The sequence below is a fragment of the Amphiprion ocellaris genome, chromosome 14 (assembly GCF_022539595.1).
Source record: "Amphiprion ocellaris isolate individual 3 ecotype Okinawa chromosome 14, ASM2253959v1, whole genome shotgun sequence".
Lineage (NCBI taxonomy): Eukaryota > Metazoa > Chordata > Actinopteri > Pomacentridae > Amphiprion > Amphiprion ocellaris.
The window spans coordinates 32,265,984-32,292,943 of NC_072779.1; the positions used below are offsets into that span (position 1 = coordinate 32,265,984).

At 34.4% G+C, this 26,960-nt stretch overlaps 1 protein-coding gene across 1 annotated transcript in view; it reads left to right on the top strand.

The window, feature by feature from the left end:
• The first annotated feature begins 4,107 nt into the window (after positions 1-4,107).
• Positions 4,108-26,960, top strand: part of wwc1 (WW and C2 domain containing 1) — a 75,958-nt gene continuing 53,105 nt past the window's right edge. Inside the window, exons 1-4 of the mRNA XM_023261247.3 lie at positions 4,108-5,024; positions 23,226-23,335; positions 25,374-25,577; positions 26,519-26,595. Coding sequence (XP_023117015.1) covers positions 4,906-5,024; positions 23,226-23,335; positions 25,374-25,577; positions 26,519-26,595 — 510 coding nt within the window. The 5' untranslated portion in view covers positions 4,108-4,905. The remainder of the gene's footprint in view (positions 5,025-23,225; positions 23,336-25,373; positions 25,578-26,518; positions 26,596-26,960) is intronic.

Sequence of the window (26,960 nt, forward strand, 5' to 3'; positions counted from 1 at the left end):
GAAGTGCTGCGTTCAAGGCGCTGCTCGGAAACCTGAGCTCTGCTCTCACACAGTCAGGTGTGTCATCAACTAAACCTGCAGCCGTTTACCCTTTAGGTGATTAACAGAAAGTATTTTACTTATAATCAGTCGTTTTAATTTTAGGCAGGAATGTCTTTCTTTCACTCATTTTGTCTCCAGTTTTTTTGTGAGTTCAGACACAAGAATCTGAAACAAATTATGGTGTAATGTTAAATAAATATTAAATATAATATAATAATTAAATATTCACCCCTTTGGAAATGTCCCCCTTTTTATTGCACTTCAACACTGAATCATTGTCAATTTAACTAGTTTTCTGTTTGTTTGTTTGTTTGTTTTGGACAGAATTTGACCAATAAAATCTCTTTAATGTCAAAGTGAAACCTGATTTCTACAAACTAATGTCAGTTCATTAAAAATATTAACCACTGTGCTTCACATCATGATGCTGCAACCATCGTGCTTCACATCATAATGCTGCCACCATCGTGCTTCAAGTAATGATGCTCCCACTATCATGCTTTGCATCACGATACTTCCACGACTGTGCTTCATGTAATGATGCTGACACCACCGTGCTTCATATATGATGCTGCCACCACCGTGCTTCACAGTGGGGATGGTGTGTTTGTGATGATGTCCAATGTTTGATGTCTGCCAAAAATAGCATCTAGATCGTGATGGACAAAAAGCTCCATTTTTGTCTCGTAAAACCAAAGATCCTAAGGGCTAAACATTAAGTTTTACTTCAAGCTAAGTTTATTTTCATGTGAATGAAAAGAAACTTTCTCATAAGATTAAAAAGGAAGCATCTTCCATTTCATGAATGTTATATATACAAATAATGGAGTAAAATCTGAATATTTAACATAAAGTGGAAGTACAGTACTTGAGTCAATGTGCTTCTCAAACAGAACACCGAAGACAATGTTGATTTTTCAGGATCCAGATGAAGTGGAGAAAGAAAAGCTTGAGAAATGTTGTTGAATGTAACGGCAAAAATAATCAAATCCAAGGCTGTTACTTGTAATAACATGCAATAACTTGTAACATGATGTAAATCTATAAAATCTGTGTTGTTTTTACTTTTTTCATTTTCTCACTCTCTCAGTGTTTGGTTGCAGTGGCAGATTTCCAACAGGACCTGAAGGCATCACAAACCCTACCTGGACTTAAAAGACTAAAGAGCTGATAGATTTTAAATATGAGGTGAAACTCAACAGGTGTTTGTTTCCTGTGAGATAAAATCAGTTTTAGGTGAACAGCTTCAGCTGATTTTTGCAAACTGAAGATTCTCACGTTCAGGAAAAAACAGAGAAATTGCTCCATCTAGAGTCGAGTGAAGTTTTCTACATTTATATTTGTAGGTTTCTGCAGGTTTCACTCATCAAACTTTCAAAAAAACAGTTTTAAAGAGGAAGTTTTCTGACAGATTTCAAGAAAAACATGATGGAGACGATCATTTACTTCAACATTCACTGTTTTCTGCTCTTTTATACAGTTAATTTCTTTCAAAGCAACGTACAAAAATTCTCAGATATTTATTGTTTATGTTAATGATTACAAATCTGATAAAAGGTAGTAAATATGCAGACAAAATATCTGAAGAAATAATTGTTATTAAAAGCAGGTTCTGGAGTTATTTGCCCCGGTTGTTCTCCAAAAACTTACAGAGTTATTTATTGACAGAATAACACAAAATAAGAAGAGAATAAAATGATTCAATCTCTAGTAAAGATGAATATTTTACATTCAAAGCTTTAAGTTGCAAAAACTGCTCTGCGGGGAGTTTCGAATGAATGAAGGCAGCATAAGATAAGAGTAGGACAGAGAAGTTTTCCAGAAGAGGGAAAGGCCAGGAACACAGTTTGTTATTACTATAGCTATTTTTAAAGAAAGTGATCAAAGAGCAGTTCCGACTCATTTATTTAAATTTCAGCAAAACCTGACAGAGAACAAATGATGAAAAATGAAAACAAAAACCTGGAATCAGTGAAAGATTTTCTCAGCCGTTCCTCATTTTGACCACCAGGGGACGCTGTCGGCTTTAAGGTTGGTTTCAGAGCTGTCAAATGGAATCTGCTCTCTGATATTTTAATTAAACAGCAAATAATATCGAATTTTAACTGTAAAACTGTTCAAAAGACTGCAAAACAGGAAACTGCCCAAAAATAACGTTGAGAAATGGCAACAATAATCAATAACAGAAGAATAAATGAATCACAACAAATACAAAACTGTGACTTTATTTCATTATTATCAGTACTGAGAATGCAGCCAGTTAAATAATAAAGGCAGTTTTTCTATTTAACAAATAATTCAAATGATCTTTTACGTGGCACTGCAAATATTTATTTTTACTCCTTTGTTATCATTGATCAGAAAACATTTACCACTTATATGCAATAGCTGTTTCAACCTCATGTAAATAGTCTTCTTTTAAAAAAAAACTTCTGTGTATATAATGTTCTCAGTGTTTTTGCACTGTGTGTTTCTATTTATTCTGTATTGCCTTTATACTTTTTTTCCCTCCTTGAAGCTGCTGTAACAGTGAACTTTCCTCACTGTGGGATCAATAAAGTTTATCTTATCTTATCTTATTTATAAATATCATATTTACACTATTTACACATCTACAAAGCATCATTTATATCATTAGAGCTGCTCTATTGTTATCTTTTACATGTTTTAAATTTTTGTGCTTCGTATTATACATGTTTTATTTGATGGTTTTCACTTTATCTTTAACATGCTTTTAACATGAGTCTTCTTTTTCACATGATTTGACTTTTTGTTTTTATTTTATTTTATAGATGCTTCATTTTATTTTATTTTATCTTGCATGTGGCTGGATGTTTTTCTTTGCAATTTACCTCTTTGTTAGATTTTATCCTCAACATGTTTTACATCTTTGTTTGTATTCTATCTTTTACATGTTTTAGATATTTTGGATTCCTTCTGTCACATGGTTTGACTTATTGTTTGCATTTTATTTTATAAATATTTGATTTTTTTAATGTTATTTTATCTTGCACATGACTGGATTTTTTCTTTGTAATTTATTTCTTACATGTTTAGTTTAGTTATTTATTTTTTAGATTTTATCTTTGGCATGCTTTACATTTTGTTTGCACTGTATTTTTTTTTACACGTTTTAAATATTTAGGATTCCTTCTGTCACTTGGTTTGACTTCTTGTTTGTTTACATGCTTTTATTTTTTGTCTGCATTCCATCTTTTACATGTTTTAAATAGTTTTTGGATTACACATGATTATATTTTTGTTAGTATTTTAGCTTTCATATGGTTTGAATTTTTTTAAAAAATTTTTTATCTCTTACATGTTTTTCCTCTTTGCCTGTGAAGCACTTTGTATGACGCCTGCATGCGATAAAGTGCTATAAAAACAAACTTGCTTGCTTTGAAACTCACTTAAAATCTCTCTTTTTAAAAAAAATTTCAAAATGAATATTTTAAGAAGTCACACATATAGAAAAGAAGTTCAGTCAAAACTTAGCTGATTAGGTGTAGATGCTGATGTAATCTAATCCATCTTTAACCCTCCTGTTGTCTTCATTTATGGGCACTAAAAAATTTCCTTGTCAGAAAAAAAAATCAAAAAATTCAGGAAAAAAATCCCCAAATTTCTGGAAAGTTGCAGAACCTTCAGGAAGAAAATTCCTTAAAAGTTTTACATATAAAAAAAGTGTAAATATTTTCAAAAAAATAGTAAAAACCTTCCAAAAACATCCTAAAAATGTCTAAAGTGATTGCACATATATCAGCAAAACTTCTTATATTTTCTTTAAGAACATTCACAAAAAAATTTATTTGTGAATGTTCTTAAAGAAACTTTTTTCCACCAAAAAAATGTTCAAAAATTTCCCAAAATGTTGAAAATGTGGACTTCAGAAGGTTCACTGTGAAATACATTTTCCCCCCACATTTTCAAAATGTAAAACGGGTCAGTTTCACCCGCAGGGCAACATGAGGGTTAACGGCTGTTGGAACTCTTATTTTGCTGACCGGACGTGCCAGCGAGTCCCTTATTGTGAAACAGGAAGCAGCGCGGTGTGACCTCCGCAAACTTGACGGCGGTTTGACCGAATCGCTGGGAACGACAGACAGTTTACCGCCGCCGCTACTGCCTCCCCCTCCCTCCCCACCTCCGTCCGGTGCCTAACGGAGAATTTAGCGACGCGACGGAGAAGTTTGCGGCGGATTTAGCGGTTTTCCACGGCCACTCGGCTCTCGGTGCTCGGGGCGGCAGCTCGGAGTGTTCGTCCCCCCGCGGCGGGCGGCTAGCATCGGTTACGGCCGCTAAATATGGTGGCCTGCTGGCTGGGAGACGAGACGAGCCCGGTCCGGAGCTGATTGTTAGCGGCGCTCGGAGCGTCCTTGTGAACGACGGCGGCTGCGGACATTTTTTTTTATTTTTTATTATTATTCCACATCGTATTTGGAGTTTTTTTGCGGACGCGAGGCTGCTGTCTCCGTCTCCAGCCGCCGTTGGTGCTCCGTGGAGCGGCGATAATTGAAAAGTTGTCCCCAGGCCGCCGCAAAGTTTCTGGGAAAGTTGCACCGACATGCTGGAGGACGGAGCTGCGGCTCTGGAGGCTCCCGGCTCCCTGTGAGATGTTTCGGAGCACAAGTGCGACCTGCTGGAGATTCTTCTAAACATCCAGTTTTGGTTCATTATCAGTCTGTGGATTATTATGGATTATTATCTTATTATGGCCTAATCCAACCAGAGCCTGACCGGGAGTTGTGGGATTAACTGCTGATTTCATTGATGATGATGATGATGAAGACAGAGAGAAGCGATGGTTTCCCTTCGTTGTGATTTTGTGTAGAGAGGGGTTCATTACATGGAGACTCGCCTGACATGCCAAGGAAGGAGTTGCCACTACCTGACGGTTGGGAGGAAGCCAGAGACTTCGATGGCAAAGTTTACTACATCGACCACATCAACCAGTGCACGAGCTGGATCGACCCCAGAGACAGGTGAGACAGGTGCAAGTGACCTTTGACCCCCACCCGATAACGTCAGGTTGTAGTAAAACCCACGACGTGCTTGTTGGTGTAATCAGCTGATGTGTTTACAGCACTTTGTTATACAGGTCGTGGAGGTTCATTATACTCAGGTGAGGATGTGTAGTTGTCTTTGATTTTACTGCTTGGACTCGTGCACAGTTGGTTTTATCTGTATATTCTGTGCTGGAATAAATGGAAGCCAATAGGTGCCTGGAAAACCCGACCACATAGTGAAATAACTGGACGCCAGTAACTGTAGAGTTCAATCCCACGGTGAAATAAGTGTTTACTAAAGGTTGCTTGTAGGTTTAAACACCACAATGCAATGAATGGAAGTCAATAGCTGTGTGAAGACTCAAGCTTCACAGTAAAGTAAATAGACACCAATAAGCTGGTATGTTGAACTCGAAAATATAATGAATTAAAGTCAACAGCTGTCTGATAACACAAACGTCATGGTAAGAGGAATAGAATCCAGAAATTGCCAAGAACGTTAAGCCCCATAGTGAAATAACTGGACGACAGTAACTGTAGAGTTCAATCCTACAGTGAAATAAGTGTTTATCAGTGGTTGCTTCTAGGTTTAAACACCATAATGCAATGAATGGAAGTCAATAGCTGTCTGAAAACTCAAACTTCACAGTAAAGTAAATAGAGACCAATAGCTGGTCTCCATTACTGTTGAACTTCAAAATATAATGAATTGAAGTCAATAACTGCCTGACAACCTTAACTTGATAGTAAAATGAATGGAAGCCAGAAACTGTCTAGAAAATTTAACCCCATAGTAAAATAGTTGGAAGCCAGTAACGGCAGAGTTCAATCTCACAGTAAAATAAGTGTTTATCAATGGTTGCCTACAGGTTTAAACACCATAATGGAAAACAATAGCTGTCTAAAAACCTGACCTACATAGTAAAATGAATGAAAGCCATAAAGTACCTGGAAAATCTAACCGCATAGTCAAATAATTGGAAGCCACTAACTGTAGAGTTCAATCTCACAGTAAAATAATTGGTTGTCCATGGTTGCCTGTAGTGTTGGAAACCATAATAACAAGAGTAGAAGTCAACAGCCATCTGGTAATACAAACATTATAGTAAAATGAATGGAAGCCAGAAGCTGCCTAGAAAATTTAACCACATAGTGAAATAGTTGGACGCCAGAAAATGTAGAGTTCAATCTCACAGTAGAATAAGTGGTGGCAGACGACTGCTCACAGTGTTGCACACCATGATAACATGAATAGAAGTCAATAGCTGTCCGAGAATCCAAACTTAACGGTAAAATAGTTGGAAGCCGGTAACTGTAGAGTTTAATCTCACAGTAAAATAAATGGTTTCCAATGGTGGCCTATAGTTATGAACACTATAATAAAAACAATGGAAGTCAAAAGCTGCCTGAAAGTCCAAACTGCCTGGAAAATGTTACCACATAGTGAAGTAATGGGAAGCCAGTAATTGTAGAGTTCAGTCTCAGTAAAATAAGTCATTGGCAATGACTGCCCACAATGTTGAACACCTTGATAACATGAATAGAAGTCAATAGCCGTCTGATAACATGAACTTCATGGTAAAAGGAATAGAATCAAGAAACTGCCAAGAACATTAAACCCCAGTGTGAAATAATTGGAAGCCAGTAACTGTAGAGTTCAGTCTCACAGTAAAATCAGTGGTTGCCAATGGCTGCCTGTAGTGTTGAACACCATATTAACATTAATGAAGGTCAATAACTGTCTAAAAACCCAGACTCCCTAGATAAATAAATAGGGGCTAATAGCTGTAAGTAAAATTGCACTGTGTCATGAAATAAGTGGTTACTAGTGGCTGCCCAATGTGTTGAACACCATGATGAAATTAATGGAAATCAATAGCTGTCTGAGAACTCTGATAGTTAAGTCAATGGAAGCCAGAAACTGGCTAGAAAATGTAACCACATAGTGAAATATTTGGACGCTATTAACTGTAGAGCTCAGTCTCTGATTTCCAATGACTGCCGACGATGTTGAACACTATAATAATATGATGGAAGTCAATAGTTGTCTAAGAATCCTAAAGTTCATAGTAAAATAAATAGATGCTAAAACCTGTTTGGAAAATTCTACAACAAACATTATAGTAGAATTAATGGAAACCAGAAACTGCCTAGAAAATGTAACCACATTGTGAAATACTTGGGCGCCAGTAACTGTAGAGTTCAGTCTCACAGTAAAATAAATGGTTGCCAATGGCTGCCAACAATGTTGAACACCATAGTATCTTGAATGGAAGTCAACAGCTGCCTAAAAACCCAAGTTTCATAGTAAAATAAATCAAAGCCAATAGCTGCCTGTAAAATTGAATCTTGTAGTAAATTAAGTTGTTACCAGTGGCTGCCTATAGTGTTGAACACCATGATGAAATTAATGGAAGTCACCAGCTGTCTGACGACCAGAACTTGATAGTTAATTCAATGGAAACCAGAAAATGCCTAGAAAAATGAACCTCATGCTAAAACAATAGGAGACCATCAGCTACACAGTTCAATCTCACAGTAACATCAATGGTGGTCAATGGCAATGGGCGCCATAATGAAATGAATTGAAGCACGTAACTACTGATAGCAGTCTAAAAGGTTGAACCTCATGGTAAAATGATTGTGAAGCCTGTAACCATTCAGAAAATTTAACCTCCTAATGAAATGAATGGAAACCGTTAGTTACGCAGTTCAATCTCACAATAAAATCAATGGTGGTCAATGGCAGTGAGCGCCATAATAAACCTCATGGTAGAATGGTTGGTAAGCCTGAAACTATTCCGAAAATTTAACCTCATAGTAAAATGAATTGAAGTCAGTGGCTGTCTGGATGGGTTAATACAATAGCAATGAAAATGGAAACAAATAGCTCCCTGGAAAATTAAAATTCATGGTGAACTAACGAGGAACCAATAGCTACACAAGTGGCTAGTGGCTGTTTACAATAAAATTAATGGAAATTAAAAGCTGCCTGTAAAGTTGAAACTTATATATGATTATTTTATCCACACTCATACGGCATAGTGAAGTTAATGGAAGCCACTAAAAGTCAAACTTCATATAAAATTGATGGAAACCAATAGCTGTCTTGTAAATTGAGCCTTGTGGATGTGAAGTAATTGGTAGTAAATAGTCACTTAATGTAACCTCACAGTAAAATAGATGGTGGTCACTTTTGAACACTGTTATGAAATGAGTAGAAGCTAATAGTTGCCTGAAAAGCTGAATCTCATAGTAAAATAAATGGAAATTAATAGCTTCCTGGACAGCTGGTCGTCATAGTAACATTAGTGGAAGTCAATGGCTGTGTGGATGGAGGAGCGTTGTAGTGAAATCAATAATTTTCTTGATTTTTCAGGTATTTTCGTCCGTTTTTATTAAGTTTCGAGGTGGATAAAACAACCTCACAGAGTCCATTTATTGGCCTGAGTGGGGCTTTAAATCACATCAGATATTTCTGATTTTGCTGTTTGGCTGCTTCGACTTTAAAAAAAAAAAACCAAACAATAAACATCCTGCGTGAGGAGCTTAGGCCAACAAAATCCCTGTCGTCCTTTAATTAAGGTAATTGGCTGGACGCTAGATTGCATATTTTGTGACAAAAAGGCAGCATATTAGTCGTTAGGCGCAGTGTAGAAGGCAAAAAGCTTTATTTAGGTTGTTATTGTCACAAAAAAACAGTCGTATTTCACAGTTTGGATACAAATAGAAGCTGAAAATCAGAGTAATTTCCTGCCCCCAGGATACATCCTGCTCATTTACATTCCTGTAATAAGGAATCAGGTCTGGAGGTGTGAGGTACCTTTTTTTTTCGTGGCTCTTACAGAAATCCATCAGCGTAATAGGCTTAAAGTGCCGAGCATGACACAGAACAACACAGCATGGAGGGGAGGGCAGATTTTCACGGGGACTCGTTTTTCATCTTTACCAGTTACTTAAGACCCCTCGGACTTTGACACCAAATCCCTTTAATGGCTTATGTCTGGAATTCTTAAGTTGGTTTTTTTTTGCTCCTCTATGCGCCGGTTTATTGTGAGAGAACACAGATTTTTTTTCTTCATTGCATTAGCCTGACTGTGCTCGCTGTATTTCACATGTTTTATGCATGTTGGTAACAAAACAAATCTAAATCTGGACTCAGTTGTGCTTCAAACACGAGGAAATCAGATATAAAGTCCAATGATGTGACCTGAACTGTAAGAAATCTACATTTTTGACTATTTATTTAAACAATTTAGTGCTATTTTACAGATTCTTCCCTGTTTTGTTGAATTACAGATAATAACTTGTAAAATCACAGTATTTATTTACATGTTAACCCTAAATAAGCAGGCTAAAACTGTAAATATTTCAAGTTCATTTTACAGATTTTTTCCCATTTTATTAAATTATTGAGACAATTTAATAAGATCACAGAAAAAGTAATTAACAAACAGGCTAAAACTGGTAATATTTTCAGATAAATCTCTGTTTTAACATTAAGTAATGGTTTTATTTTAAATATTTTCCCTAGTTTTATTAACTTATAGAAAAGAATCAAGTAAAATCACAGGAAAAAAAAAAATCTGAATTTATGCATTAACTGAAAAAATGGCTAAAACGGTAAATAATGTCCACATTAAAAACCTGTATATTTACAAATTGTAATATTTTTTTTGTTTCTTATTGTGTGACCATAATAGTACACTGTTTTACTGTATTTAAAACCACTAAAAATATCTTTATTTTGCAGATACTACTTTTTACTGTCTTTGCTGCTACAATTCCTTTTTTTTCCAGATTATTAATATTAATATTATTATTTTATTATTTTTACAGTGTGCCTTATTTTGTACTGACTTAACTTTGAATTAACAGTTTACCAAATAGCTGATTAACCATGGCACTCTTTTAGTTTTCCAGGGTTATTTTGGGCAAATTATTTTTATAAAACATAAATTAAATTAAATTTGTTTTCTATATGTGCCAGAAAACTTGACACACTTATAAATTTATGGGCAGTTTGTTTGTTTATCTTTTTAAAAACAGCATCTATTGTACAAAAAAAATCTAATTATATGCATTATACTATAGATTGAACTTTTCAAAGACTGGATGTAAAAATATAAATTTATAATGTGAACATTATCTTATTTTTTTCTCATTTTTAACAGTCAGAAAGTAAATGAATACACCTTTTTCTGTGATGTTATTAGATGTTATGTTATTGAAGTTTTCATTTAAAAACTGCATTTGCTAATTTGCTAATTTCATCTTCTAGTCACCAAATACAAACAATACTCACTTAATTTCAGAGTTTAATAGCATTCTATAGTATTTATTCAATTTACACAAAAGTACGGCCTCTTTTGATGCCTATAATGTTCGATTGAACCTTGATTTATGTTTCTATAGAAGGAAAAACAGTAATCTTGACGTCCTCCGTCTGAATAACTAATGTTCCCGTCGCAGTAAACGTTCAGAAATCCACCGTCTGTCCTCCCAGACTGCATCAGCGTCAGCAGGCCTCTGGTGGAAACCTGCAGCAGCTCTGTTGTTATTTTTTTATGGCTGTAAATGCAGCTCCAGTGCAGCGGCGCATGATGTTTATTTAAAAGCTCCACGGCTGTAAATGTTTGACGCTGTCGGCTGCAGGAAGGATCCGGTCATCGAGTGGAAAATAAAAGTCAGGTCAGAACCATAACAGGCCTTTATTTGACATGTTTACGATTTAATCCCAATAAATATTCAAATTAAAAGCTTCCAGGTGAAGTTATTGTGTAAACAAACAAGTGTTGTTTACATTGTGAGAATTATAAGTGTTGATCAGTGAAGGATTTTCTGCTCGTCTGCAGGTTTTCAGTGCGACAAAACCAGATTACTGTTTTTTTATTTTGCGATGTTTTAATAATAATAATAATAATAATAATAATAATAATAATAATAATAATAATAATAATAATAAATTTTATTTATAAAGCGCTTTTCCAAAAACTCAAAGACGCTTTGTTGATCATTAGTTGGAGGCCACTGTAAAAAACAAACAAACAATATATCGTACAAAAATGGGAAAAACCTGGCAGGAAGAGTGCCAGAAAAAATATGATAAAAAACAGTGGAATAATGTAATGTTCAAAACTATAAACACAGTGAAAATAACAGCAAATGTCTGTGAACTAATGATATTTTAGCTGATTTAAACAGAAAGACTTCTTAATTTTACAGTCAAATGTCGTAAAAAACTGAATTATCATTATGTTAATATGCATATTTTTTCTTTCAAATCATGGCAAATGTCTACAAAATAATTATATTTTTGATGATTTACATTCTATAAAACAATGTAATTTTGCAGTCACTGTTTGTAAAAATACAGATTAGGGTTAACATGCAAGTTAATAGTTTTATTTATTTTATTTTTTTAATTATTTTATTTATTTTGTTTGGGATAACATTAGGGCTGCCACAAACGACGCGTCGACGAATCGCCTGAGCACGATACGTCATCAAAAGCGGAAGTGAGCGCGCAATGCAACAGAAATCACCGTCCGAGTGGAGCGCGGAACACGCATGGACATCCGCGCTGTATCGTGCATATATAGTATATGCACGATGCGGCGCGGATGTCCGCGCTGTATCGTAAACGCGGATGTCCACGCTGTATTGTGCGTATATAATATATGCATATACTATATATGCACGATACAGCGCGGATGTCCATGCGTGTTCCGCGCTCCACTCGGATGGTGATTTCTGTTGCATTGCGCGCTCACTTCCGCTTTTGATGACGTATCGTGCTCAGGCGATTAGTCGACGCGTCGTTTGTGGCAGCCCTAGTTAACATGCAACCTAATAGTTTTATTTATTTAAATTTTTAAAATTATTTAATTTTATTTTTTTTAGGTTTAACTTGCAAATTAATAATTTTATATATTTATTTTTTTGTTTTGTTTTATTTATTTTATTTAGGATTAACATGTAAATTAGTAGTTTTATTTATTTATTTTTATTATTTTATTTTGTTTAGTGTTAACATGCAAATTAGTAGTTTTAGTTATTTACATTTTTTTTGTTAATTTATTGAATTTATTTTGTTTAGGGTTAACATGCAACTTAATAGTTTTATTTATTTTTTTTAAAATTTAATTTAATTTAATTTAATTTAATTTAATTTAATTTATTTTATTTTGTTTAGGGTTAGCATGCAAAGTAATAGTTTTTTTTTTATCATTTAATTTTATTTATTTTGTTCAGGGTTAACATACAAATTAATAATTTTATTTATTTGATTATTTAATTTTGTTTATTTTGTTTAAGGTTAACATGTAAATTGATAGCTTTTTTCAGTGATTTTACTCATTAATGTTTGTAATTTTTAAAAAAAAAGAAAAATAGACAAAATCCAGGTAAAACTGTTGAAAAGTAAATTCTTAGCAGCGTAGTTTCTGTCTAAGAGGCTGCAGATGGAATGAAGACTTTCTTCTTGCTGCGAAACTCGCTTCAGACTTTTAAAGGCCAGAGATGATAGGAAAAAAACCTTTGCAAACAAAGTCCTGAAAAAACAAAACAAAACCCACAACACACTCTGACATTCCTGAAACACACGACGCAGCGAACACTCGCCAAGCGAAAGCCCAATTCTCTGAAATCCTTTCAGCGGCTGCCAAGGTGCAGGAGGTCGAAGTGCAGCGTGAGGCCCTGAGAGTCGGAGGGTTTTAATACGTAACCGAGCCGCTGTACCACCGATCAGATCGCTAGACTTTAGTGGAAAAATAGCGCAGGGATGCAAAACTACAGCCTCTTGTTCCTGCTCTTTTTACAGATCTTTTCATAAACTCACTTTAACTGTAAATTTTTAAAATATTTTGATGTTATTTTACACATTTTTCAGTTCTGTTAAATTACAGATAATATCTAGTAAAATCACAGAAATAAATAATAATTTACCAAATAAAATTTCTTTCAAATAACAGTAAATATCTGTAAAATAAATTTTTTTCCCGATTTATGTACGGTAAAAATCTTTAATTAGGCCTGTTCTTTTTAGGGTTAAAACAATGTGGTGATTCTACTATTTATTGTCTGTAAATAGTAAAAAGAAACCAAAATGAAAAAATGTGTAAAATAACAGAAATTATTTACAATTTTTTATTAGTTAAATTTTGTTACCTCGCTGTAACTAATTTTTTTGTTAAATGAGATACATATAATGATGTTTTTCTTTCAGTTAAAAGTAAATATCTGTAAAATAAAATTTTTGGCTCATTTAAGTAGTTTAATTTTGCAGTCAGAGGTTGTAAAAGGATTAATTGTCATTTATAAAACTACGTATTTCATGATTTGGACATTATGGACTGTTTTTCTTTTTTTAAAAACATGAAATAATGTTTTTTCTTTGAGTGATTTTACTATTTATTATCTGTAATTCACCAAAAAGGAAGAATGTGTAAAATCACAAAAATTAATTACAATTTTTTTATTCCTTAATGTACTTTTTTCTTTCAAATAACAACAATAAATAAATATCTTGAAAATAAATTTTTTTCACTGATCTATATACAGTATAAATTGTTTAATTTTGCAGTCAAAGGCTGTTAAATAGTGAATTACCAATAATGGAAATACATATTTTGCAGGTGGATATTATTAGTTCAATGTTTGACCTGTTAATTATTTTTCTGTGATTTAATATTTATAAAAAGGAAGAAATAACAGAAATTATTTAAGATTTTTAAATTCTGATTTACTTATTTTTTCTTTCAGATAACAACAAATATGTGCAAAATAATGAGACTCTATTCTGGGGGAACAAAAAGCAAGAATCCAAAATTACAGACTCCTCTGCAGACGGCATGTTTCTATTCTTTTCATTAACTTGCTTTAACTGTAAATTTTAAATTATTTTGATATTATTTTTAAAGATCTCTCAGTTTTGTTAAATTACAGATACCTATAATCTGTAAATATCTGTAAAATGTGTAAAATAACAGAAATTATGTTCAATTGTAACAGTGTACTTTAGTGTTGCTTTTTTAATTTTTATTTTTATATTAAACTGCAATAAATAAATTGATGAATAAATAACAAATGTTAAATTCTGCATCTCGGGTACATATAGTAGTCTAACTTTTATTGGTTTTTTTTTTCAATTAAATGTTTTTGAAAAAAATGTTTTTAACAGTATTTCTATGGAATCAACACTGTAGTTACAATATGATATTTTAGTGTTTAGTTATGTTTATTTTTTCATTGGATTACAATATCACATTTTTTAAAAATTTGCAATTTTTTGACATTTTTTTCTGGCAGCAAGTGTGCCATGTTTTTAGTGTTTTGTTTTTTTTTTTGAGAGATTTTTTTTACAGTGAAGTTGCGTTGATATTTGTGATATTTTAATCTTTTTTTAATGTTAAAAAATTTGATTACATCTAAATAAATGTTGCTTTTGAGAGGAATACGGTAGGTTAACTGTTCTTTTATTATTTTTTAATTTTAAATTAACCCTTATTTTATAGGTTTTTCAAAATTAACCCTTATTTTATGGGGTTTTTGTAAATTTTTAAAAAATTAACCTTTATTTTTTTTGTAGATTTAAAAAAAAAAAGACCTGTATTTTATGTTTTTTTAATTAACCCTAATTTTATGTTTTTTTTGTACATTTAAAACAAATATGTACCTGTATTATATTTTATTTTTTCAAATTAACCCTTATTTTATTTTTTGAAGAAATTAACCCTTATGTTTTTTTAATTAACCCTTATTTTATGTTTTTTAAATTAACCCTTATTGTATTTTTTTTGTACATTTTCTTAAAATTAACCTTTACTGTTTTTTTCAAATTAACTCTTTTTTTTGTACTTTAAAAAAAAATAAAAAATCTTTATGTTTTTTGAAATAAACCCTTATTTTATGTTTTTTTTGGTACATTTTTTTAAAAAGTACCTTTATTTTTATGTCTTTTTGGCTGTAAGTGTACCAGATTTTCACAGTTTCACAATTTCATAGCATAGTTTTTATTTTGTTAGTGATTTTTTTTCTGTTTATGTTTTTAGATATTAGAAAAAATTAAATGTACATATATAGAAACCCAAATATAAAAACAAAACTGCAAAAAAAAATCATATCACAAAAAAGTGATATGTATATAAACCCAAATTTAGAAAAAATAGTAAAAATATAAAAACAAAATTGCAAAAAAAAACAAAAAAGTGATATATATATAGACCCAAATTTAGAAAAAATAGTAAAAATATCTATCTATCTATCTATCTATCTATCTATCTATCTATCTATCTATCTATCTATCTATCTATCTATCTATCTATCCATCTATCTATCTACATGTATAAATAATAGAAAACAATAATTAACAAATAAAAGTGATGTTATATTTTCGCAACAGTGGGTTTTATATTGTTAGTAAGACGCAGAAAAAGCTCAGATTGTTGAAATATTTTCCGAACTTCCAGGAAATTTGACGCAATGAGATGTTTTCCACTGAGCTGTGTAGAAAACGGCAAATAGGGGACCTAAACCGTGTGGCTGAAGCTGCACTGGACGTGTTTTAATTCATCTGCTGTTGGCTTTTAATGAGTAGAAAAAAGAAATAGAAAACTCTGCTTTCTCTGAGAGGAGGCAGAATCATAAAGGAAATTCAAGGACGAGATGTTTTGAATTGACTGCCGCAGTCACGTGACGAGCCTCCCGTCGTCGTTCAGGTTTCAGGAATGAAGAAAGACGACTGAAGTTATTATTCTGACGGCGACGGCCTCGTGTGTCTCTGAAGCTGCGTTCAGAGGAAGAGTCACTCGTATTTGAATATCTGATGTTCCTGCAGCTCTGGAGCCAATGTCATGGCAAATGTTTTGCAGATTTTAACGCCTGTTTGTTGTTTTATGCCTTTTTTTAATCGCAGCTTTTAAAAAAATATATTTTAGTCAGATTCACTGAGTGAAGTAATTTTTATTCAGGGTTTTTTGTGCAAATAGGAAGTTTTGGCGCAAAAAAATAATTCCCAGTGTCAAAATGTAAAGAACTGAGAATAAAAATAGAAATTACACGTTTTTTTTAAAAACCTGTTTAGTTAATTAGATCACATTTACTTGAGTATAATAGACATTTTTGTTTGTTAAATAATCAGAAATTACCGAAAATGTGTAGATCTCTGTTGAATAAGCTCACAATATGGACTGATGATGCTTATATTCTGTTTCTAAACCAGGAAAATACCTGTTATATTAACAAAAATGCATTCTTGTGCTGTAAATGAATCACATGGATCTGTGATATTTACTGACCCAGGATAATAATGATGATAATTAATGCCTGAAAAAGACCTTTTAACCTAAAAACATGCTAATTTGTTTAATTTTGACTGAATAATGCGACTTTTATTGATGGGTTTTTTGTGCATTGAGGAAATTTTGACACTAAAAGAAAATGTCCAGCCCCCAAATGAAAATAATTTAGAATAAAAATGGAAATTACACTTTATTAATCAGGAAAATAGCTAATCTATCAACAAAAATGCATTCTTTTGGTGTAAAAATAAATGCATTTATGCTGTTAACTGACCTAGCATAATAAAGATGATGAATAATGCCTGCAAAAAATATTTTTTAGTCGTGTATACATACAAAAAAAGCCTATTTTTAGTAATTTTGACTGAATAATGTGAATTTTTTGAGGTTTTACCTGACTCAGGATAATAAAGATGATGAATAATACATGAAAAGAACATTTTTTTTAGTAATTTAAACCTATAAAATGCTTATTTGTGGTAATTTTGACTGAGTAATGTGACTTTTCTTGCAGTTTTTTTGTGCATACAGGAAATTTTGACACTAAAAGCAAATCACCAGCCCCAAAATGAAAATAATTTAATCTAAAAATGGAAATAAAAATGGAAATTACACTTTATTAACCAGGAGAATACCAATCTATCAAGAAAAATGTATTCTTGTGGCATAAAAATAAGTGGATCTGTTCTTTTAAGTGGCCTAGGATAATAAAGATGATGTATAATACCTGAAAAGAGCATTTTTTTAATAGTTTGAACCTAAAAATGTGATGATTTCTACTAAGAGTCACTGAATAATTCAATAATTCAGAAATTTTGGCACCAAAAGAGAATCACCAGCGGAAAAAAATTTTAAAAATTGAGATTAAAAATAGGAATGACATTTTTCTTAACCAGTTTTGTTAAATGTGATGTCATTTTCTCAAGTATAATAAACACTTTTGCTTGTTAAATAATCAGAAATAACATAAAATGTGTAGATTTCTGTTGTATCTCCAAGGCTCTTTCTGTTTTTTTCCTTTTTTTACTGCTACTTTTTAATTCCTCTGCACGAAACTATGAAAAAAGAAACCCATTGAGCATACTGAGGTTTCTGCAAGAGGAAAAGGACACAAAAAATGAACCAAAACAAGGAAATAAAGAGCAAATTCTCTGGGGAAAAAAGTGCCAGCGACGCTCTTAGAAATTCCTCTGAGTGGAATATCATCCGCCGCCGCTGTGCATGTCGTCAGGTGAAAGGAATGTTATCTGGCAGATAACGAGGCAGGTTGTGGTGTTTTTTATGGGATAAATTCTCCCTTCATTCGTCTCTTTGTCAGTCCGGCGTAGAGGATGTGGTTGCGGGGCTGTGGGGGTGTGTTAGCGATTGTTTTACAGTCGGACCTTGAGCGACGAGCTCTGAAACGCAGCCCGAAGCCTCATAACTCCACTGGAGGAATTTATACGCTCCGAATGAAGGTTTCTGCGCCGCTGACTCACCGTTCAGCTATGCAGCTCGCCTCCCCGAGTGTTTGCACTCCGCCGAGCGCTTTGTCATTCTGCATCAGAGCGCCGAGGCCTGGCGTGGCTGTTTACCTCCACTTGGACTGGTTCAGGTTTTACAGGCTGATGGGACGCCGATCTCCATGTGTTTGGAGCCAAAACGTCACAAGAACTGAGCCTTTTCCTGCAGGAGACGCTCAAACTCTCCACCGAAACCCAATATTTAGCTCACTGATTGGTCGTTTTAGCAGTTTTTATTTACATAAAGGAGAGTTAGGAGGATTAAAATTCACTTAACCTGCCTTTAAAATCTATAATTGCCTCATAAATGTGGCTAATTTGCAGCAGAAATAGATGAATTCAAACTAGAATGATGAAATATGTTTCTCCACCGTTTCATATTTTGTTCAAGGTTGACTTACCTGTTGTTTTGGATGAAAGCAGCGTGTAACTTTAGCATTTAGAATCACAACATACAGACCTCTATTAACACCGTTTTTTGTTTCTTACCAATGAGTCCACATTACTGTTTTATCAAAATAGCACTAAAATGGAACCTTGTCTTGCCATACTTGATATACATCAAATTCTAGTGATGTTAGAGCCTCAAAAGTTGGTGAAATTTTGACTAAAGACTTTATTTTATTAGAAAATTTGGATCCATCGATACGTATATATATCCTGGTTTGAATTTTTGACACTTTTCCATTTTTCAGGGCCAGTAATTATTCATTGTTATCAATTTGGACAGTTTTAGGGCTACAACTAACTGTTTTGACTTATTTTGCACAAGTTTTAAGTCATATTGGACAATTTATTGAGTTATTTTGCACAGTTTTTTCTAGTAATTTAGGACAATTTAAAGTCACTTTAGGCAAGTTTCAAGTCAAAATACCAAAAACCTGGCACCTTGTCTTGCCACACGTCAGATTCTACTGATGTTAGAGCCTCAAAAGTTGGTGAAATGTCAACCAAAGACTGTATTTTAGTAGAAAATATGGATCCATTCATATATATACACTTACAGGAATTTTCTGGAGCCATAATACCATCCTCGTTTGAATTTTTGCCACTTTTTTCCATTTTTCAGGCCCAGTAATTATTCATTATATTGGACAGATTTGTGTCATTTAAGATGAGTTTCAAAGTCATCTTGGAAAAACATTGATTAATTCTGGGCAAGTGTCAAGTGATATTGAACAGTTTTGAGTCATTTTGCACAGTTTTCAAGTAATTTAGGACCATTTAAAGTCATTTTAGACACGTTTCAAGTCAAAATAACCAAAAAGCTGGAACCTTGTCTTGATATACTTTCCACACATCAAATTCTACTGATGTTAGAACCTCAAGAGTTGATGAAATGTCGACCAAATATTGCGTTTTTAGTTGAAACCACCACACCTTGTTTGAATATTTGGTTGTTTTTTCCATTTTTAAGGGCCAGTAATTATTCATTATTATCACTCTGGACAGTTTTAGATGAGTTTCAAGTCATTTTGGAAAAAAACATGATTCATTCTGGGCAAGTATCGAGTGATAGTGGACAGTTTTGAGTAATTCTGCACAGTTTTCAAGTAAGTTAGGACCATTTGAAGTCATTTTAGACAAGTTTCAAGTTCAAATAACCAAAAAACTGGAACCTTTTCTTGCCACGCATCAAATTCTACTGATGTTAGAGCCTCACATGTTGGTGAAATGTGGACCAGACTGTATTTAGTAGGAAACATGGATCCATCCATGTATATAAAGAAGTAGTACTTGTGTATATTTCCATTTTTGTTCTGATACTTCTTAAATATTTGCAATATCTCCTTTGCTGCTGTAATAATGCAAATTTTTTATCATATTTATGCTCAAGCTGAACAGATGTCACCACATTAGATCAAATCATCAAACAAAAACAGACTTTTCTCTGTTTTATGTGACTGTAAACTGGATTTCTTTGTGTGTTGGACAACATGAGTGATTAGAAGCTCAGGATCACTAAAAGACGAGGACAAATAAGCGCTGCAGGTTTGTTTTTGTTTACTATGACTGCAGCTTTTTGTTGTCTGCTCCTGGTTTAATGCAGTGAAGCGTGAGAGAAGAACTACGAGGGGCTATTGAATGACTGACGGTGAAATGGAGGCCGAGCCGCCGCCGCCAGCTGGTCCTTCGCTTGGAGGGAGAGTTTAGGTCAGCGGCTCCCCTCGGCCGGCCGATTAGAGGATAGGATTTAGTGGACGAGAGCGGAAAGGAATCAAATAATGGGATGGGGACGCCCGGCCAGCCAACCGGCTGCCTTTTTCTGGGGATCAGCGGTTGGCAGCGGCGGCAGCAGCCTCCCCATCTTCCTCCAGAGCTAAATATAGAGCCGAGCTGAGGGGGTCTTCTCCGGGCCCCTTTCATTATTCATCAGCTGAAAAAGGACCCAGTTCAGTTTCTGGCTTCAGCAGAGAGTCACTGCTCTCCATTTGTGTATCTGTAGTCACGAAACGCCACAGACGAGTCCATTTCTACTCTGACATACATGAGAGGGGGTTTGTTTTTTTACACTTTAGATCAAAGCATCGTAGAATTCTGTCTTTAATTGACTTTAGAACACGTTATCTGTGTACAAATCGGCATTATTGTCAGAATTTAGCCTCAAGATAATGGTTTTTGTTATTGTCTCCTTTAAATAATATTATTTTAGATTCACACAAGCTGCAAAACAAAACTGCTCAGCCAACGACGTTTTATGTGAGAAAACTTCCAGATATTTAGGTATCTAAGAGCGACTCATATTACGTCTTTATTGACTTTATAACACATTTTCTGTGTCCAAATTGGCAGTATTGTGTCAGAATTTAGCCTCAAGAAAACCATGTTTTTGTTGTTGTCTCCTGTGAAATGAAGTTCAGTTTAGATGCCAAACAAACCTGCTCAGCCAAAGACGTTTTATTGGAGACAACCACCAAACTTTTTGTTATCTAAAAGGGACACATCATGCACATTTCTAGGTCAGTATATTGGTCTATTTTTACAGAATTATTTCTTTAATAGACATTATCACACTTTGTCTGTGTACAAATCTGCAGTTTTATTGGAAACAACTTCCAGATATTTTGGACGTTTAAAACGATGGAAATGAACCCTGCACATGCAGCAAATTTCATATTCATTGAAGAAACCATATAAAATCCCAAACAAATCGGCCAAAATATTTCACAGAAATTAGTTTTGGATTCCAAATAACATTTCACCAACTTTTGAGACCTCTGTTAGTCGAATATGTTGTATGGCAAGCCAAGATTTTATGGGTGTTTTTGCTATTTTAACGTGCCCAAATGGTGATGTTGGCTCAAAAAGTGGTGTTCATAGGTGTCTGTATGTTGTTATTAGATGGCAAAGTTACAAGCTGCTTCCATATTGTCTTCATGTTGAAATTTAACAACATACGAGGCTGATTTGCCTAATTATCCCATACAGATACTGGAAATGAGCCCTGAAATTATTTATGGAGGAATCTATACAAATACTTAATTACAATACTTATTTTTGGGTCGCAAAAGAACATTTCACCAACTTTTGGGAACTCTATTAGTAGAATTTGTTGTGTAGCGAGTATGGCAAGACAAGATTTTATGGTTGTATTTGCTGTTTTGACATAACAAAATGTTGATGTTGACTCAAACACTGGTGTTCATAGGCATCTATTGTCTTCATCCAAATTACCAAAAGGCATTAAAAGCTTGTGTTAGATGGTCTGAGCCAGAGAAAATGTTCAGCCAAAATGGTGATGTTGACTCAAAAACTGGTGTTCAGGCATCTATACGTATTGTCATTATATGTGCAAAGTTAGAATCTGCTTCCATGTTGTCTGTATCTTGAAATTTAATAATATCTGAGGCGTATTTTACCAAATGTTCCCATAAAGATACTGGAAATGAACCCTGCACATGCAATAAATCTCAAGCTAATTGAGAAAACCATATAAAACTCCATTTAAATCAGCCAAAATATTCTACAGAACTTAGTTTTGGGTCTTAAATAACATTTCACCAACTTTTGGGGCATCTATTAGTCAAGTTTGTTGGGTGGTGAGTATAGCCAGCCAAGATTTTCTGGGTGTTTTTGCTATATTGACATGCCAAAATGGTGATGTTGACTCAAAAACTGGTGTTCAGGCATCTATACATATTGTCATCATATGTGCAAAGTTAGAATCTGCTTCCATGTTGTCTTTATGTTGAAATTTAACAACGTATGAGGCTGATTTTGACAAATTATCCCGTACAGATACTGCTAATGAGCCCTGCACATGCAACAAATCTCATTTATTGAAGAAACCATATAAAATTACAAATAAATCAGCCAAAATATTTCACAGAACTTAGTTTTGGATCCCAAATAACATTTCACCAACTTTTGGGACCTCTATTAGTAGAATTTGTTGGGTGGCGAAAATGGCAAGCCAAGATTTTCTGGGTGTTATTGGTATTTTGACATGACAACATGGTGATGTTGACTCAAAAACTGGTGTTCATAGGCGTCTATTTAATGTCATTGTCTTCATCCCAAAGAGCAGAAGGCATTACAGGCTCGTGTTAGATGGACTGAACCAGAGAAATGTTGGTCCCAGCCGGTGCAGGTGGAGGAAGCCTCGGTGAAAGAGGTTGTTTCGGTGGCTGCAGGGCCGAGGGTTGCCCCAGAAACCTCCAGGCGATACGTCAGCGCTGCTTGTGGAATGCCACCGGCCGGCTTCCTCCTATTGTGGCCGGCTGGAGGGACCCCCCCACCCCACCACAGGCCTTTTCTCCTCATCCCCCCCCCCAGTTAGAGGTGAATAGAGGACTCGGTGAAACTCCAGACTCTCCACCTCCACCCCCTCCTCCACTCAGCCGACCTCCTCCAGCGAGCCGCCGTAAACTCACGATTCACCGCCGCTCTTCTTCAGACCTGCAACTTTAAGCTTCATACAGAGCTGCAATTATTTTTAATATTGTTTGTTCTCTAACACATGAAAATACACTTTCCTGAAGCTAAACTGGATGTATTCAGTCCAAAATTCAAAGGCACCTACTTAAATATCAATCAAATCTCACTTGTATGAAGCTCAAACCAGTTAATTTAGCATTTTTTCCATAAATAAATGAATATATTGCTATAATTTACCACTTCTATGAAGGATTTTTCTGTTTCTTGTTGACGTCCTGCACATGGAAGTCTGAATGTAGAAGTTATTCATGTCCAACACACTCGTGTAAATTTGGTGCATGCTCATATTGTTGAGTTTCAGTTTTGCTTGTGTAACTAAATTTTCACAATTAATAGAAACCTGTACCTTTAACTGTATCCGCATTGTGAGACTGAGATGTTTGTAGAGCTCTGTGTTGTTTGTTTCTGTTTCTTAATGTGTTATTTTGTTATTTCAGGCAGACGAAGCCTCTGACGTTCGCTGACTGCATCGGCGATGAGCTGCCGGTCGGCTGGGAGGAGGCGTACGACCCCGTGGTCGGAGCGTATTATGTCGACCACAACACCAGTGAGTCTGCTGCTGCTTATATGACCAATTCTGTTCTTTTTTTTTTCCCAGAAATTACCTTTGTTTTGTCCTACTTGTGTGCTTAGAAAAGGGAAAAAGTGTAATACTTTAACGTGAGGGTGGTATTGAGGCCCTAGAAAGTTCTTCTAAGTGTATATATATGGATGTAACCATATTTTATATGTCTGTGGTCGACATTTCATCAACTTTTGAGGCTCTAACATCAGCAGAATGTGATGTGTGGCAAATATGGCAAGACAAGGTTCCAGTTTATTGCTATTTTGACTTTGTTTTTTATCTTATTACTGCATTTGTAAAGATCATGCTTTCTCCCAGCATCTATTAAGTTGGGATGTGGACACAAACAAACATAAAAAACACAACTGTTGATTTGAAAACAGTAACAGTGAATGTTCTGTACCGACATAGCACCTTGTGTGTTTTCTCATTCACATATCAACGCAAGGCCGATGTCAATATCGATTATTAGTGATGGAGGAAGGCAGATCAACTGATATGTTTAAAGATATATATATTAGATGTTATTCATTACCAGCATGCGATAGCAGGAAACCTGTCTTTCATAAATAGATTTGTTCATTAATAGAGATTACTGTTACTGAATTATTACATATATACAATGAATATCGTCTAACAACAGTGTGTGATAGTAAGAACCTGTCATTTGTAACTACACCAGTTCATTCGAATGTCACATAAAGCTACAACACTCAACAGGGCAATCTGTTCCTGCCTCCTAACTTAGCCGCTAGCCGTTAGCATAGCCGCTAGCAGCTAATGTTCTGGCTGGTGGAGATGGCTGTGCTGTGTTCAGATTTTTGACATTTTAATCTCAGATAAGTCTGTCAGAGGAGATTTTTATAGTTATTCTGAGTTTATAGAGATGTTACTGTGCTCCAAACAGGGTTAGCTGGAGGCTAAGAGGTACAGCTAACCTTCAGTGATAGCAGTAGCCTAGCACCTTCAGCACAGTAAGCTCCAGCTGCATCACTTTTATACCAGCAAGTGAATGATTGGGGTCTTTTCTGTGAAACACTAAGGCTGCTTGTGGAAGACTGTTGTGTTTGTGAAACCTTCAGCAGTATCTGCTAATGTGCTTTTCTGTCTCTCTGTGTAAACAATTGCTTTTAGTGATTGGTTGTTACTTGTAACGTGTAAGAGCCAATCAGATAGAGCTGTGGACGGGACTTTGTTGAGACCACAGAGCGATTTAACCCTCCTGTTGTCCTCATTTACGGGCACCAAAAAATATTGTTTCCTTGTCTGAAAAAAATCCAAAAATTCAGCAAAAAAATTCCCCAAATTTATGAAAATTTGCAAAACCTTCAGGAAGAAAATTTAAATAATTCCTTAAAAAATTCCCTTGAAAGTTTTATTTAAAAAAAAAAAAAAATCCCCCAAATTTGGCAAGAAAAGTCTTGTAAATATTTTTTTTAAAATGAGTGAAAATCTTCCAAAAAATCCTAGAAACATCTAAAGTGATTCCATGTATATCAGTAAAACTTCTAATATTTTCTTTAAGAAAATTCACAAAAAAAATCAACCAAAATCCAGCGAAATTCGCTGGATTTTGGTTGATTTTTTTGTGAATGTTCTTAAGAAACATTTTTAGCATTTATTTTTTTCCACCAAAAAATGTTCAAAGATTTCCCAAAAATGTTGAAAATGTGGACATCAGAAGTTTCACTGTGAAAATATATTTTTTTCCACATTTTCAAACTTTAAAACGGGTCAATTTTGACCTGCAGGACGACACGAGTGAAGAGACAGAGAGAGCCATAGTCGGTTATTTAATTTATTTTGTGGTAACTGGTAAATAAAAACGAATCTAAAAATATCAATAATCGGTCGCTCCCTAATTAGGAGCAGCTTAGGGCTCATTGTTTTCAGCACATGGCGAGGATTGAACCACCAAACTTACCATTAGTGAACAACTCGCTCTACCACCTGAGCCATTTCTGCCCAATGCTGTGACTCTGACTGCACTACATGCTAATACTAGCGTGTTTCCCTGCAGAGAGCACCCAGCTGGAGGACCCACGGGCCCAGTGGCAGCGGGAGCAGGAGGCCATGCTGCGGGATTACCTGGCCGTGGCCCGGGACGCCCTCAGCGCCCAGAAGGAGATCTACCAGGTGAAGGAGCAGCGACTCCGCCTGGCCCAGCAGGAGTACCGGCAGCTCAACGACGCCTGGAGGGACAAGTCCACGTCCCAGACCAGCTGTGAGTGGAAATGTGGTGTTTTTAGATGGTTTTATTGTTTTCTGGCACTTATCCAGGTTGTTTTTTTCCTGACTTGATCCTTGCTTGTGTTGTATCTACTCTCAGATGTACAGCACTTTGAATAAAAGCTATTCCGTATGTATGGCTATTAAATAAATGTACTAAATTAGTAAAGTGAAATTACAGTTTAAAAAAAATATTTAACAGATACATTTTAAGAATTTAAAAAAATGCAGTAATATTAAATTAAAAAGTGTTTGTTATTAAATAAATATACTAAATTAATAAAGTAAAATTACTGTAAAAATATTTAACAATACATTTTAACAAAAATACAAAAAAATTGTAGTAGCATTGAATTAAAAATTCTTTATTAAATAAATATACAAAGTTAATAAAGTAAAACTGCAGTAAAATAACATTTAACATATACATTTTAAGAATAAAAATACAAAAAAAATTCTGTAACATTGAATTAAAAATTCTTTGTTATTAAATAAATATACAAAATTAACAAAGAAAAATACAGTTAAAAAACATAACAGATAAATTGCAAAAAAATGCAGTGAGATTGAAATATAAATTGTATGTTATTAATTATACAGCATTGTCATTAAATAATAAATACAAATAATGATTAATAGGAATTTAAAAATACTAAATGTCATAAAAACATTTTAAAAATAATTAGAAAAAATCAATATAAAAGATAAATATATGTAAGAACTTTTGTTATAAAATACTCATGATAATAAATAAAATTTTCAAAAGTGGAAGAAATACTAAATGGGATTAAATATAAAACATTGAAATGAAGAAATGACAGAAACATTAAACTGAATTATTTAAAGTTTTTAAATGTATAGTTTCTAATAAAAAAAAATTACATTAATACCAATCTTTAACTCTTCTCTTTTTTTTGATGTCTTTTTTTCCTGCAGTGAACTCCAGATCGTCCTCGTCCAGCAAATACGACCCAGAGATCCTCAAAGCTGAAATAGCCACTGCCAAAAGTCGGGTAAGAGCTTCTCTTACTAAAAACTCTAAATATTTAGTCCACTTCCGCTGCTGCCTTTGTGTTTGCTAGCTACTGTATTAGAACTTACTCCTGTTTGGATTACACATGTATGTTCCTATTGTTCATGTTGAAAAGGAAGCATACATTCACTCCTCCTGGCAGAGGATCAAATATGTGCTGAAGTCACCTGAGTCCAGCTTCAGTCACATGTTCAGCAGTTAAACTGGTCCAATGACCGCATATTAAAACTCATCGTTGCTGCTCGTGACATCTAGGAACACCCCATGGGCTGCTGGAGTTCTCACCTTAAAGCTTCAATCTGCCGATGCTCTGTTTGACCAATCTCATGGAGATACTGCTGTTGT